The sequence below is a fragment of the Myripristis murdjan genome, chromosome 23 (genome assembly GCF_902150065.1).
Source record: "Myripristis murdjan chromosome 23, fMyrMur1.1, whole genome shotgun sequence".
Taxonomy (NCBI): domain Eukaryota; kingdom Metazoa; phylum Chordata; class Actinopteri; order Holocentriformes; family Holocentridae; genus Myripristis; species Myripristis murdjan.
Genome location: NC_044002.1, coordinates 5863705 through 5877109, shown reverse-complemented (window position 1 = coordinate 5877109; position 13405 = coordinate 5863705). Strand labels below are relative to the sequence as shown.

At 42.0% G+C, this 13405-nt stretch overlaps 1 protein-coding gene across 1 annotated transcript; it reads left to right on the top strand.

The window, feature by feature from the left end:
* The first annotated feature begins 212 nt into the window (after nucleotides 1-212).
* tmem110l (transmembrane protein 110, like) lies at nucleotides 213-12622 on the top strand. Its single transcript, XM_030045704.1, has 8 exons — nucleotides 213-688; nucleotides 3821-3869; nucleotides 4447-4542; nucleotides 4625-4746; nucleotides 6265-6377; nucleotides 8122-8205; nucleotides 8406-8537; nucleotides 10885-12622. Exons 1-8 carry the CDS (start codon nucleotides 499-501, stop codon nucleotides 11011-11013), a joined length of 915 nt encoding a protein of 304 aa, XP_029901564.1. The 5' UTR covers nucleotides 213-498; the 3' UTR covers nucleotides 11014-12622.
* Nucleotides 12623-13405: the final 783 nt, after the last annotated feature.

The window sequence follows — 13405 nt, the reverse complement described above, 5'->3', positions numbered from 1 at the left end:
AGTGTAACTTTTGTCAAAGCCTTTATGTCTAAAGTGTGGCTGCTTTCTGTGTTTCAGAAACAAATGAAATGGTGAAGGAAAGATTGTCTCCTCGCGATTTGTATTACGTTCTCAGTAGTAGAATATCAGTAGTAGTGGGCCTACAATGACACAACTCTTCCAACAGCTAGGCTTTTATTTTGTAAAAGGAATTTAACCGGAAGTTCCGTGTTGTCTCCCTGTTACTTGACGCTTGTGTTTTCGTTGTCAAAAACATGGATGTAAGTCGGAAAATAGACCCTCCAATTTACTTTTCCACGACGATGTGCAACAGCAGCGGCTTTGAACACTAAACGGAGACTTCGCCTTGTTGTCTGGAGCCTCGGCGAGTTACAAACCCAGGCGGCTGGTTCGTCCCATGTGAAGAAAGGCTGAATCCCCGTTTTCCAGCCGAGGAAGTGCCCCTCTCCTCCGCCTTTTGTCTCGCGCGGATGTGTTGTTGTTTTTAAACTTGTCAGCATGGACATGTACGGCTACAACGGGATTTTTCTGGTCAAAAGACTATTAAAAAATGCAGCGTTTGAAGTCACAAATATGTCTGATATTAACAAGGCGAATCCCCACGGCTGCGATAACGGAGCTCTGACGGACCGGTTCGGCGTCTTGATCCAGGGGCTGCTGGCTATCGTCGCCTTCAGCACGCTCATGTGTGAGTATTGGATCAGTCACAACCGATCAACACCCCTTTTTCTTCAAACATTTTCATATTATCCTTTTGAATATTTGCGGAGGGGAAGGAAACTCTGGGAATAGAAAATGCAGAAAGTTGTATTTAAAGGACCACCCTAATCCACGTGGCGTTTTGTTGACGTTTGTATTCGTGGGGCTTAGTTAGCCTCCTGTTGAGAGAGAGAGAGAGAGAGAGAGAGGCTCAGGCCATACGCTATTCAAAAATGTGCCAGTTAAAAGTTGCCCTGCTTATCGACAAAGGGACGGACAAGATAAAACATGACTAGAGACATAATGTGAATCATTACGAGCTCTCCTGTTCGGCATACATGATATATGCCTAGGAGCGTTTATTTTAATGAAATTGAAAGTTTCAAATCAGGTTCGCGTGCTATTCCTGTAAAAACGAATGATTTGTTCTAAAGAACGTGCTGCTGGGTGGAACATCTATATGCCGATTTTGCCAGTAGACCTCAAATAAGGTGTTAAATAACAATATGATCCATCGGGTGTATTTGTTTGGCGTTAAGCAAGGCAGCATCAAAATGCCAGGCTTATGAAAGGAGTTTGGCGTGAGAGAAAGACACATTTCAGGTACTGGGGTTTAGGCTTCATTATTGTTTCCTTTCAAAAGTAGACCTGCGAACTGCTCAGCTTTGATCAAATTTACACACTGAAGGTTGGCAGAGCCGATTTCAAAGCCTTTGTTAAATCTGTGACCGCGTGACAATTAATTAATACTGATTAAATTATGTGCCACACAGCAACCACATTGTTTAGCTGCAGTCCAGGGAATATGTAAACCAAGAAAGTATAGTTACAGATTTCAAAATGAAAGATTTGTTTAATTTCAATGCAGTTTTGTGTTTGCAGCAAACTAGTGGTCAGCAGTAGGGTCCTGACTGAGCCAGCAAAGAATAGTTGTAGTGTCATTTAAATACACTACAAAGGAATTCAGCAGAAATGATCCTGATTGGGTTTCGCTCTCAGTACCTATAGCTGCTCATGTTGACAATTGCACAAATAAATCCTCTATCAGCAACACAGAAATGCCTCTCCTATGAAGGGTCCTGGCTTCAATACAAAAACGTTTAAGATTGCAGGCAGTGCGCTGCTCTAGGCCAAGTGTGTCAGTATGATAAAGGCAACGAGCCATGCAAAACTCATGCAGCACATCCAGGATAGCATATCACTTGTAAAAAAGAAATATTTCTCAACCACCCTCCACACTCTGTGATAGATATTAAACAATGTCATTGCTGAACTGGAGATGTTCAGGTGCTTGCAGGGTTTTCAATGCCTGCTTTGACAACACGACTAGATGCTGTTGTGGAGCCACATAGTGTGGATCTGCTCAGGGTGAACAAGGGTCATTGATTGCTACATAACTTGTGATTCTGCGGTGGCTGACTTGGGGAATGTTGACCGTCTGGCCAACAGTGTTATAGGAGGTGCCGTTTAATATGAATGCATTGCCACAACCCTTGCACAATACAGTCTGACTTTTCATTTTGTGGCATTTGTTTTAAAATAAAAAATAGTTTTAAGTACCTTTTTAAGAGTAACCCATTGTTTATTATTAATGCTTTAGCTCATGGGGTTAATAACTTTAGTGTGCTTTGTGTTTGTTTTCGTGAATGCTCCTTGACAACACTGATTTGATCCAGCTGTCAGGTGTGTTTGTCCTTGGCTGATGGGAAATGATGACTCCATCTATTTTTGAATAATAGAGTGGACATAATAACTCCTTAAAGGACCCAAATATTTGGCAAACAGAAACAAAGTTATATGTGGTTTATTTTCACTTTGAGACTTTGCCTGAAAGTCAGCGTTTCTAAGCAATGCTAAGTTTCCTTCCTTACACCAGCACCAGTATTCCTCATGCACGTTCAGATGACAAATGCAAAGGCATGCCCAACAAATGCCATATTTGTTTCCGTTGTTTAATAAGTATGTCGGCATGTGATCTACAAATTAGTGTGGCGAGTGTGAGAGATTTCAAAAGGCCAGTGCAGTCATTGTGATTTTCATCAGCTAATCAAGCAGCCGGGGGGGTTCAGCGGAGTCAAAGCCTTAGAGCAGTGAAGTGTTTCGGAATAAGGCCAGACCATGAGGGTGCATTGGATCAATGAACGCTGACCTCCACTCAGTTACTTATTAGTAGAGTGATCAATATCCATCTCTCTCTCTCTGCCTCTCTCTCTGTTTCCATGCATGTAAGGTATGCATGCAAGTGTCTCTCTCAGTCACAGCACATGCGTCTGTTAATATTTACTCCACATTATTTATGTGCAGCTGAGCATTAAGAGCCGTCAGCCAAGAGCACAGTGGCAGCGTGCCAAGTCAGATCCCAGTCTGTACAGTGCATCCGTCTCCTGATCTTTGTTTAGACTTCTCTTCCTCAAAGCTATTTTTGGGAGTTTCCTTCCATTGAGGTGCTGTCAGGCCTGCCCTCACATAATCTGCATAGATGCTGGATTGCCAGTAGCTTACTCCTCTTCCTTAATGCAAGCCCCTTATTTTAAAACAGTCTAACATGAGTGTTGTTAAGAACAGGAAAAAAAACTTATGTTAGCCAACAGGCTTTTAGAGTAAACATTGTGAAACTGTGTGTGGTGTAAATCCTCCTCTGCCTGTTTATCATTCCACTAGTAGAGAAATTAGACTACATAGATAGATGCAGTCCTGTAAAGTCTGGAAATGCATACTTTCAAAAGTATATTGTCAACTTGAACACCACCCAAAATCCTCACATCCAGTTGAAATTAGGGTCTTGCTCACATGGTGAGTCACATTGCCTGACCTTGTGAGACGGTGTGAGAGAGGAACAGTGGGTGTCTGTTAGCCAGTTTGCCCTGAGCCTGGTGAACAGGAGTGAAATAGTGAGACCGAGTAAGACAAGGACAATATGTGACCCCCTGACTTTTATCTGTCCTCGCTCGGAGTCCTGGAATAGATGTGGCTTACTGTGGAGGTTGTACTGTTTTCACCCACACAATACACTGTTTTAGTTTTTTTTTTTTGGTTTAGTTTTATTTCTTTTCCAGGCAAAGAGAACAGAACACTTGCGCAATAGTATTGATTGATTCTCTGTTTCTCTTTTTGTTTCCAGTGAAAAGATTCCGGGAGCCTGTAGGGATCAGACGGCCCTGGAGGATCTGGTCAGAAAACGTCTCTTCTCTTCTCTTCTCTTCTCTTCTCTTCTCTTCTCTTCTCTTCTCTTCTCTTCTCATTATAACCACCATAAATTATTTCATTAGTATGGTTTTCACTGTTGTTTTGGAAGCTTCAGCATTCCATTAAAAATACATTGCTGGGCAACACTGAATCCTTTTTCGGGTAGAAAAATGTCCATATTTATCAATGTTAAACAGTACCACACAAAACGCTATTGAAACCTTCATTTCAAAAATGGTGCACTGTTATTGGTTTCAAAATCCCAAAGGGATCAAATCCCAGTTACCACTCTGATTTCCCTGCAGGGATCATTAAAGTTTCGTCCAATGTAAACTGTAAAGTCTACAATATATTTTTCTTGTTAAATCATCACTGACTACAAAAATCTTCTGATTATGGGGCACCTTATGACAGTATCTTATCTGTGGTCTAATCTATACATCTGTTTGTGCTTCACTGACATGAAAAAGAAAAAAAAAAAGCGAATGGGGCAGTGGAAGTGGGCCAGACAGAAATCAAATGCAGAGAAACCACAGTCCCCTCATTGTTATTTCCCCCCAGGTTTTTCGACACGTCCAAGCAAGCCATCGGTGCTCTTTTCATCCACTTCGCCAACGTCTTCCTGTCCACGCTCACCAAAGAGGACCCATGCTCACTGTAAGTCATGTATCCGACAAATGTTTCAACCAACAGGAAAATTTCTCTGAAAAAATCATTGGTCATTTTTTTTCCCACTAAGGTATCTGATGAACTTCCTGCTGGACGCCACGCTGGGCATGCTGGTCATCTGGCTCGGTGTGAAGGTGGTGTCCAAGCTGGTGGAGTACAAGCAGTGGACACTGCTCACCTTTGGAGAATATGGTGAGTCTGCTCTGTGCAGCCTCCTGACAAATGGTTAGAGGCAAACCGCTTTTCCTGGTGTCGCTGTTGTTGTTATGGTGGGAGTCTCATGCTGCCTTCATGTGCTATTACAAATACTGTTAATTCAGTCATTCTATTTAAAGGCTTAAAACCCCATTACTTGCTTGTATTACACATGAATCCTTCTGAACTCTGGGAAAGCAAATTTGGACACTGACATTATCCACGATTTATGTTGTGTTAACTTTTATTTGTTGTGCATGAATACGGTTAGACTGACACACTAGAGAAAACGTACTTGATTCAGTGACTGATCTTTTTTATGTTGTTGTCATCAACCTTCATGGTAAGGAATTTTGTTTTTTCAAGGTGTTTAGGCGGTCTAGTCAGTCGTCGTCACTTGCTTGACCAAAGGGGCGGTGGACAAATATTTTAGTCACAGTATCCGCTGACTAAGCAAACACTGACTTGCAAGGAGAACTTAAAGGCATCGGCATCATCAGGCAGGTTTTTTTGTGAGGGAAAAAAAAAAACAAATCACACTGACCAGCAGTTCTGCCATCTCCCACTGGAGTGCGCTGTAGGTCCATTGGCGGCAGCCAGGGAGGCAAGCCAGCATCTCCAGCTGCAGTCGGGTCTGGAAAACATTCCCACTGGCCTCGGAGAAGGATTAGGTTCACACAGTCACAGCGCTCACTCATTCCACTGTTTTTTTTCCCCCTTGACAATGATGGTAGTTTTCATTGAAGCAACTTTCAAGGCTGAACAGTCGACTGTCCTCACCTCTCCTGTGGCCAGTTTGCTGTCATGGCTCTGTTAAATGGATTTTTGATAGTTATTTTTTTTTAACTCAAGGTATAGAGTGCAGCCACTGTGTTTCTGGATCCGAGCTGGGTTTAGGTTTGATTTGCTCTCTCTGTTGAGCAGCAAATCCTTCTCTTATGACTGGTAATGGTAAATAATTATTCTAACAAGTTACTAGTGAAAACAATGTAATGTAAACACATTTGGTTCACTAACAACAGGAAGTGTCTCTCTTCTTTCTTTCTTTCTTTCTTTCTTTCTTTCTTTCTTTCTCTCTCTCTCTCCCTCTCTCTCTCTCTTTCTTTCTTTCTTTCTCTCTCTCTTTCTTCCTTCCCACCTTTCGTCCCCCCGTCCCTGGCTTAATGACAGACTTGTTCCCCTTTGTGTCTGTGATGAGAGGCCTGCTTAGTAACCCTCTTGGATTTTAATCAGGGGAGGAAATAGCACTAAGATATTCTACCCAAGCTGAAATGCTGTTAATTTCCAGAAATTTTGCTGAAGCACTTTTGCAACAATCCACTTGAGTAGAAGTAAAAAAAAAGAGCTCCTTTAAAAAGTAGGCAAATCAGTTTTCCGTATCCGGTGCAAAAATGTGTCAAGACAGACTACTCTCTTCCATTTGCTGCTAATGGAAAAGTTGCTCAGGTACGGTAAAAAGAGGGAATGTATTTTGGTTTCATATGTGCTTTCATATGTTTGAATGTGTCCCACCAGGTGACCCGCCCCAGGCAGCGGCATGGCTGGGCCAGTGTGGCATCTACCTGCTCATCATGGTGCTGGAGAAGGGTGTGATCAGCCTGGTGCTGCTCATCCCCGGCTGGTCCAGTGTAAGGATACTATACTATATTGCTTGTGCTGCATTCAGGTTCTGACAGCAAGTCAGGAGGTACAAGCTTTCTAGATGAAAACACTGCTCACCTCAGCTTTAACATGATAAATATTACTTGGGGACTCAGTGTACGATGATGAGCCCTTATTTTTCTGACTTCCTGAATTCTAACAGAGCTGACAAGGGAATATCAGTCGGAAATATTTCAGTGACACCAGGTAACCTGGTGGCGAAATATGCATGTGCTTGTTTGGTGTAACAGTGGTATGATTTCCTACAGGGTGAACTGATCAGGAGTTTACAAAAATCTCACACAAATTTGTATCATGGGATCACTTCCAAGTCGTTGCTCCAAACCAGGGAGTCCATTCAGTGCTTCTTCCGATAAGACGATAATGTAACATGACAACACCCTGAGAGGAGAGACTATTTTCGAAAAGTACATGAGCAGATTGGAGATGGAGATAGATGGAGACATTCAGTTTATTGTTCTGTGTAATGTGTGAATCAGGAAAAGTTAAAATCATTTTGCCTTTTCGTTTTTTCATCTGTATTTATTATAACTAAAAAGACCTTTTTTTAATCTGAAATTGATTTTCATCAGGTCAAGCAGGCAGGATGAAAAGGCTAATGTGTGCGTTTTAACAATCTCCTCGTGGTCCTTTTTTTTTTCTTCCTTTTTTTTGGCGTTCTTTGTTGTTTGAAAATCTCCAGCAACATTTAGAGATTAAATAAAACTACAGACTGGAGAAGCACGAAAACAACTGGAAGATAAAAGGTTTTAGAAGAAAGAAGAATTTGCCTTTTGATTCTGATGGAAACAGAGAGACGGAGCTAATATATTTAAATGCTTGTTTGTTTGCCTGACATTTGGGATCATATTTGCTTATTTATATTCACATGAGCCCCTGCCATAGAAACGGCTGAGCTTCCCGAAAATCAAACGGCAGTCCCTTTACTTCCAGACAGGAGGGAATTGTGGTTTGCAGAGCTCTGTGTTATTGTGAGACCCTGGTTCCCTTGTTCACAGACTGTCACCACGCCCTGAGAAAAGGAAAAAGGACTAACACAGGCAACCCTTAGAATAAACGGTAGCATTATTATAAATAACACCGTTTGCTCAGCTGAAGAGCTACTGCCATTCAGAGACTGTGATATTTGTTGTGATGAATACATTTCAGCCAAACTGTGGTACTGCCCAGTTAACAGTCACATTGCCAAGCCACTATCAGTATTGATCATACTGGACATGGACCAGAATCCCTCAGTCCATTCAGGAAATTAATGTGTAGGTAGAAACCGGAGGTCATAAAGCTATGTGTTTTGAAAGGCTAATACCAATATTTTTAGACTGATGCAGCTGATACCCAATATTTTGTACCAGTGTTCAATATTAAACATTTAAATGTGACCATTTTAAGCCAAAACGTCCCCCAAATTGTGATAATTTGGTCTTTCCTCCAAAAGTTAATGTTTGTTTAGGTAGAAATACTTCCTAAATTAGATTTAGAACACTGTACTAATAAAGTCTCCATTGAAACCAAGAATGATAACAGTAATAATAATAGCAATAACAGTTACATATACCTGAATAGAAATCTGATAAAATGTTTTATGGGACATGTATTGTAATATTGATATGAAAGGTGGATTATACCCTTTGGCTGATAATCAGTTTTTGCTAAAATTGGCTAACATTGACCCAATGTCCACTCTATTAAAACTTTTCCTTGCTGTTCCAGTTGCAGGAGGTGTTACTGAGCTACATCGCGAACCCTCAGCTGGAGCTGGTGCTGGTCATGCTCATTGTGCCCTTCATAGTCAATGTGAGTTGGACTTTAATCCATTCATAAGTCATATTATTGAAGCTCCTTTGTGTGATCCAGTATTTGCAGACATTGCTGGGAGTGCTGGACGTGCCCCATACGGTTAAATGTGTGGGTGGGAGAGCTCAAAGTGTGTACATCAGTGTACCTATACAGAAGTGGTAACCAGGCTCCCTTTCTCTCTCTGGCGCCCCCTGTAGTCCATCATGTTCTGGGTGGTGGACAGCCTGATGATGAGGAAGTACAAGACAATGAAGAGCCTGGACGACTCCTGCGACAGCGCCGTCAAGAAGGCCGACTCGCTGCCCTGGGACACTAACGACGAGTCCCGGGTGAGACACTGTGACATTCTCACATCTGCCTTGTCTCCACTGAGCACATTATACAGAAAACTGGATCGACCAGTCTGTCCTTTCCCTTCTACTGCCCATTTATAGTTTTAGCCCAATGAAAGCTTTAGAAAATCACGGCCAGGTAGCATCAAAAATGTCTGAAAACGATTTCTGAAAATTTCTGAAACCTGCAGATACCCTGAACGTTATAAGTCAAGCCTTTCTTACTAGACTTTGTCTTCATAGACGGGTAAAGAAATCACATCTGCTCAGTGACTCCTCAGCCTATGAAGGGATTACTTTTGATGTTACGAAACGGTTAAGTCTGCACTGATAAAACAAACAAAAAGGCTGTTCCCACCAAACAGCAGATATCCCTAATGCATCCCAAACCCCAAAGGGACACAAATAAAGATGCGGGACTTTTATATCGTTGAGTAAAGATGGAGAAATGAGTGCTTGTATATTAAATACAGGGTTCTGATGGTTGATGAACTCACACGACCACGCAGGGTGTTAACTACACCTGTTGTTTTGGGGGATGAGTACAGGGTGGGGACTCACTCAAACACACACACACACACACACACACACACACACACACACACACACACACACACACTCAAGCCATATGCATTGTCTCTCTCTACACTCTGTCTATTAGGAAACTAGCGGAGCTGATTGCTGTCCAAGAAATACTGAGTCATGCACGTCTTTGGATATTGCACTCCCTCCCTGTGGAGTTGAGGCACTCCGGTTTGGTGTGCCACCCGCTGGCTGCCCTGTCAGAGAGCATGTGAACTTTTGTCACTCCAAAGTTGTTTTGAATAGTCGTCTTGGTTGTCTTTGTTGTCTCGGCAAATATGAGTCATAGTGTAACTCCGTGTAATCAGTGTGTGCACTTTGAATGTGGCTGTGTTAGCTGATAACACTTGATGTGAAGTGCATTGCCATTTGAATTATGGATCGGTTTATATTGCAAGATGGCATTAGACAAACAGAAAACCTCATTCAGTTAGTTGCCCCATTCACACATGAAATGTCTCATTTCTTTAAACATTCTGTTTCTTATATAATGCTCTTATCATAATTATCATTGTAAGTGCATTAACAGTGCACTTATGATGTGCTTATAATAACTTCTGAGCACCGCCTCACGTCAGGTGTAAATGAACAGTGTAAGACATGAAGCTTAGTGATGGAGTGCTCCGTCATGATGGCTCTTTCTAATCTGCTCCTGTGTGTCTTGGGTTAAGTGTTGGTTTATCTGGACCGCTGGGACTGTAACAGACTTGTCCTTGTGATGCAGCGAATCAGGATAATAGCCTCCCACGCAAAGCACAGAAGCCTGTGTGTTTTTTGCCTCTCTCTCTCTCTCTCTCAGGAAAAAAAATGAACATGCAGTCTTTATGGTGAATGACTGTAAGTGCCTGGCATGTGAATTGTGTTTACTCCTCCCTCCCTCTCTTGTCCTGATCCCTGGTCATCTGCCAGGAATCCACAAATCATCCCTTCATCGCGGGAATAAGAGTGACATTTAGGATCTTTTTCCACGCACTGATGTTATGGAAAGGAGATTTGAGAGGAGGAGGACAAGAGAGAGATGGAGATAGAGGGGCATTGATTAGGATGAGGTCTTGGTGGGGGTGGTGGTCAGAACTGTAGTCACAATGCTGTTGTTGTGGCTGGCTGTCTTGATATGGTGGAAAGTGGTAGCACTAATTATCTGCCTCTGCTTCATGTATTACATCAGCCTCATTCAAGAAGCCTCAAGTACACAGGGTTCAGCCCATATAGGGGACCTATACTGATGTTTTACTAAAAATCATATCGACCAGTTGTTGTTGTCCCCTAATATGATGGATATGATGCAGTTTGATTGATTACATATTGTAGAGTTGATCAATACTACACTGGTTGTCTACAGGAAGATCTTAAACTGAGGGTTTGAAGGGGTTAAATGATTTAAATGCTCAGTTGTGGAAATGTTAAATATTGGCAAAGCATACTGGCAGCTTCTTCCTAAAAATATGTGCATTGACCTCCAAAAACCCTTACCTGTTGAACCCTAAAAGAGGGCAACATGTGGAGGTTTATAATGCCATAAATGCTATACAGCTATGGAATTTAGCTCCTTTGGGATTGCACTTGAATCACCGCTGCGATTGCCGGGGAAAATATTCCAGGCTGGGAACCGTTTCCAGAGTTGGAGTGGGAATGCATAACCCAAACACACACTAGTTAAAGATTCCTCGGTTGTGCTTTCTCTGCCCTTGTGGTTTGCACTGCACTACTGCTGCCTGGGTGGGCTGTTGATCCGCTAACCCGTCCTCTGTCGCCCCCCCAGGTCCTGCTGACCATCGAGACGGACACAGAGGAGGCCTCAGAAGGAGAAGAGGAGCCAGACGCTATAGAGCCAGTCCCCCATGTGCAGTACTCGGGAGGACCCTTGAAGCCTAGCTGGGTGGTGGTGTGAGCCCAGGTGATGTGACTCCCTTCCTGTCCGTCCACAATATATGCACTCATACAGTACATGCTGCGTACTAGCATGTGCCACATCCTGTTAGGCAGCGCTGGCAGGAGCAACAACCCTCAGCTCCCAGCAAACACTACGAGTAAACCCCAAAAGCTAAATGCTGATGAATGCCTTGTCTCTCTTCACATTACATGCCTAAATACCAGCTTTACTTGCAAGGGAAGACAAAATTAATATTTCACCTCTGAATGTCTTAATAATCCAACTCTGCAACCTAGGATGCCTCCTCTTCCACTGAAGGCGTGAATCATGTATCTGCCTTGCTGATAGATGAAAAGAATGAGATGAATGTTAATCAAATAGCTTTCAGGAATTAGAAGCTCTTTACCTTCTCACATTGCTGCCTCTGTTTACTCTAAGTAAACATCAGCTGAAAGTATTTTAGTGTGTGAAGAGTGATTATCAGGGAGCACAGGCACCCGCAGGGTGAAACTCAAGGGTGATAATGAAGAAAAGACAGAAATAAATCTTCGTCTTCTTTCCATGCTGGGGATTTTTGGGAAGGGTGTTGCTCTCCAAAGTGTCATTAATCATGTATCATATTCCAAAGAGCAGGGGGAGAGTTATACACATATATACGCTCTCTAATGTTTTACTTGATCAAACGTAATCAGTTGGAATCCACCTTTTTAAATAAGGTATAATTACAGTCATTCCTGCACGCTCTCCCTCTGGCTGCTCGCTGAAATTGCAAGGATCGTTAATATACTTCTTCAACGTGTCTAATTTGGAAAAACCACTGATCTGATGTCGGCCGTGTTGTTTTCGGCTGCGGTTATGATGGACCAAGCATGATGAGAGCTACGGTTATGCTGCAACTCTATGAAAAAGTTTTAGTCCTCTTCTAGAGGATGTTTTAGAAGACATGTCTTGTGCATAGAAAACTGTTTGTTGTTATGGTAAAGAAGGACCAGGTCATTACTTATTGCTAATTGTGCAGTGATTTGCATATTGGTAATACTTTAAGTGGGATGCTAACTGTGTATTCTTGTTAGCAAGATATGGTACATTGTTCTTATTTATTCTGTTTATATTTTATGTATATTCAACTTGATGTATTGTGGTCTAATCTGTGGTAACAGCATTGTGATGGGATTTTTTTTACTGAATAAAGAGAATGGGAGATTTTTTAAATTTTTTTTCATTAATGCCAAACTATAGGTGAGAAACAGCCACTGAATTCAGTATGAACCATTGTAGGCCAATTATATACTGAATTTGTTTCCAGCAGTTTCTTAAATATATCCGTGTGATAAGTTTGAACTTTATTCATTAGTATCTGCAATTAATCATCCATAACATTTCCAATCAGTTGTTTACATTTATGGTGTTACAGACAAAAAGTCTTTTTGTTTTGCATACGGCCACAACATTTTATTTTGTATTCCAGTGTATAATTTTTTAAACAATCCAAATTATGGACTGTGGATGAGGCGGCTGAGCGCATCCTGAGTGACGGCAACTAAAAAAGACTGTAATGTGCTATGGTGCTTCTTAACGAATGTATCTCTTTACTTTGTACTATGAATAAAGATCAATGACATATGAATCGGAGTTTGCTGTTGAATTCCTGCGGCAGCCGGGGTAAGGCAGCGCGATGACAGACATCCAAGCAGGACGTGGCCAGAGCACACCTGTGTGGGCGGGGCAAGCAGCCCTGTGACCTCCAGCTGATGACAGGGAGGATGGGGGAGGCATGTGTGTGTATGTGCGTGTGTGTGTGTCTAGTCTTTGGTATTGCGACAAGGGGTTAGTTACTCGGGTGGGTCTCTGTGGGGACCAGGTGTGATCTTCAGCCCAGGGTTGCCATGTTAAGGACATGTTGACATAGTTTACATATCAGCCGTGTGGGGAACACACGCACACACACTCTCAAACATGTGCAGTGCTAAAGCAGTTTTGTGACGTTCCTTTTTCATGTCTGAGGATATTGCCCTGAAAGGTGGATTTAAATGTTTTTATTTACAATAACAAAATTATTATAGAAAATAATACACATCAAATATAAAAAAACTCATTACATTTCTATTAGAAATAGTAAAAAAATATATTCAAGAGTATTGGCGGTTATCAGTTCAGGTGCACCTGAGAGTAAGGCAGTAGAGGGGGTGGATCAGGGTGGGAGGGGGCATCATGATCGTAACATGACTGTTGGGGTAGGAGGAAGATGCCTCAGATTTTGAGGACAATACCAGTAAATTTGCACATTTAGCCTAATATCTGCAAAATGTATATACATAATGTATCTTTTTCCAAAGCATGCAGTCATATTTTAGAACTACTAAAGTCGTCCACATTCGTCTTCCTAAAAGCAGCAGCACTGTTGTGTTTT

Coding starts and splice junctions, on each gene's coding strand:
- tmem110l (XM_030045704.1), top strand. CDS start 499: ATGGACATGTACGGCTACAACGGGATTTTTCTGGTCAAAAGACTATTA. Junction 689..3,820: donor CGCCTTCAGCACGCTCATGT/GTGAGTATTGGA, acceptor TTTTGTTTCCAG/TGAAAAGATTCCGGGAGCCT. Junction 3,870..4,446: donor AGACGGCCCTGGAGGATCTG/GTCAGAAAACGT, acceptor ATTTCCCCCCAG/GTTTTTCGACACGTCCAAGC.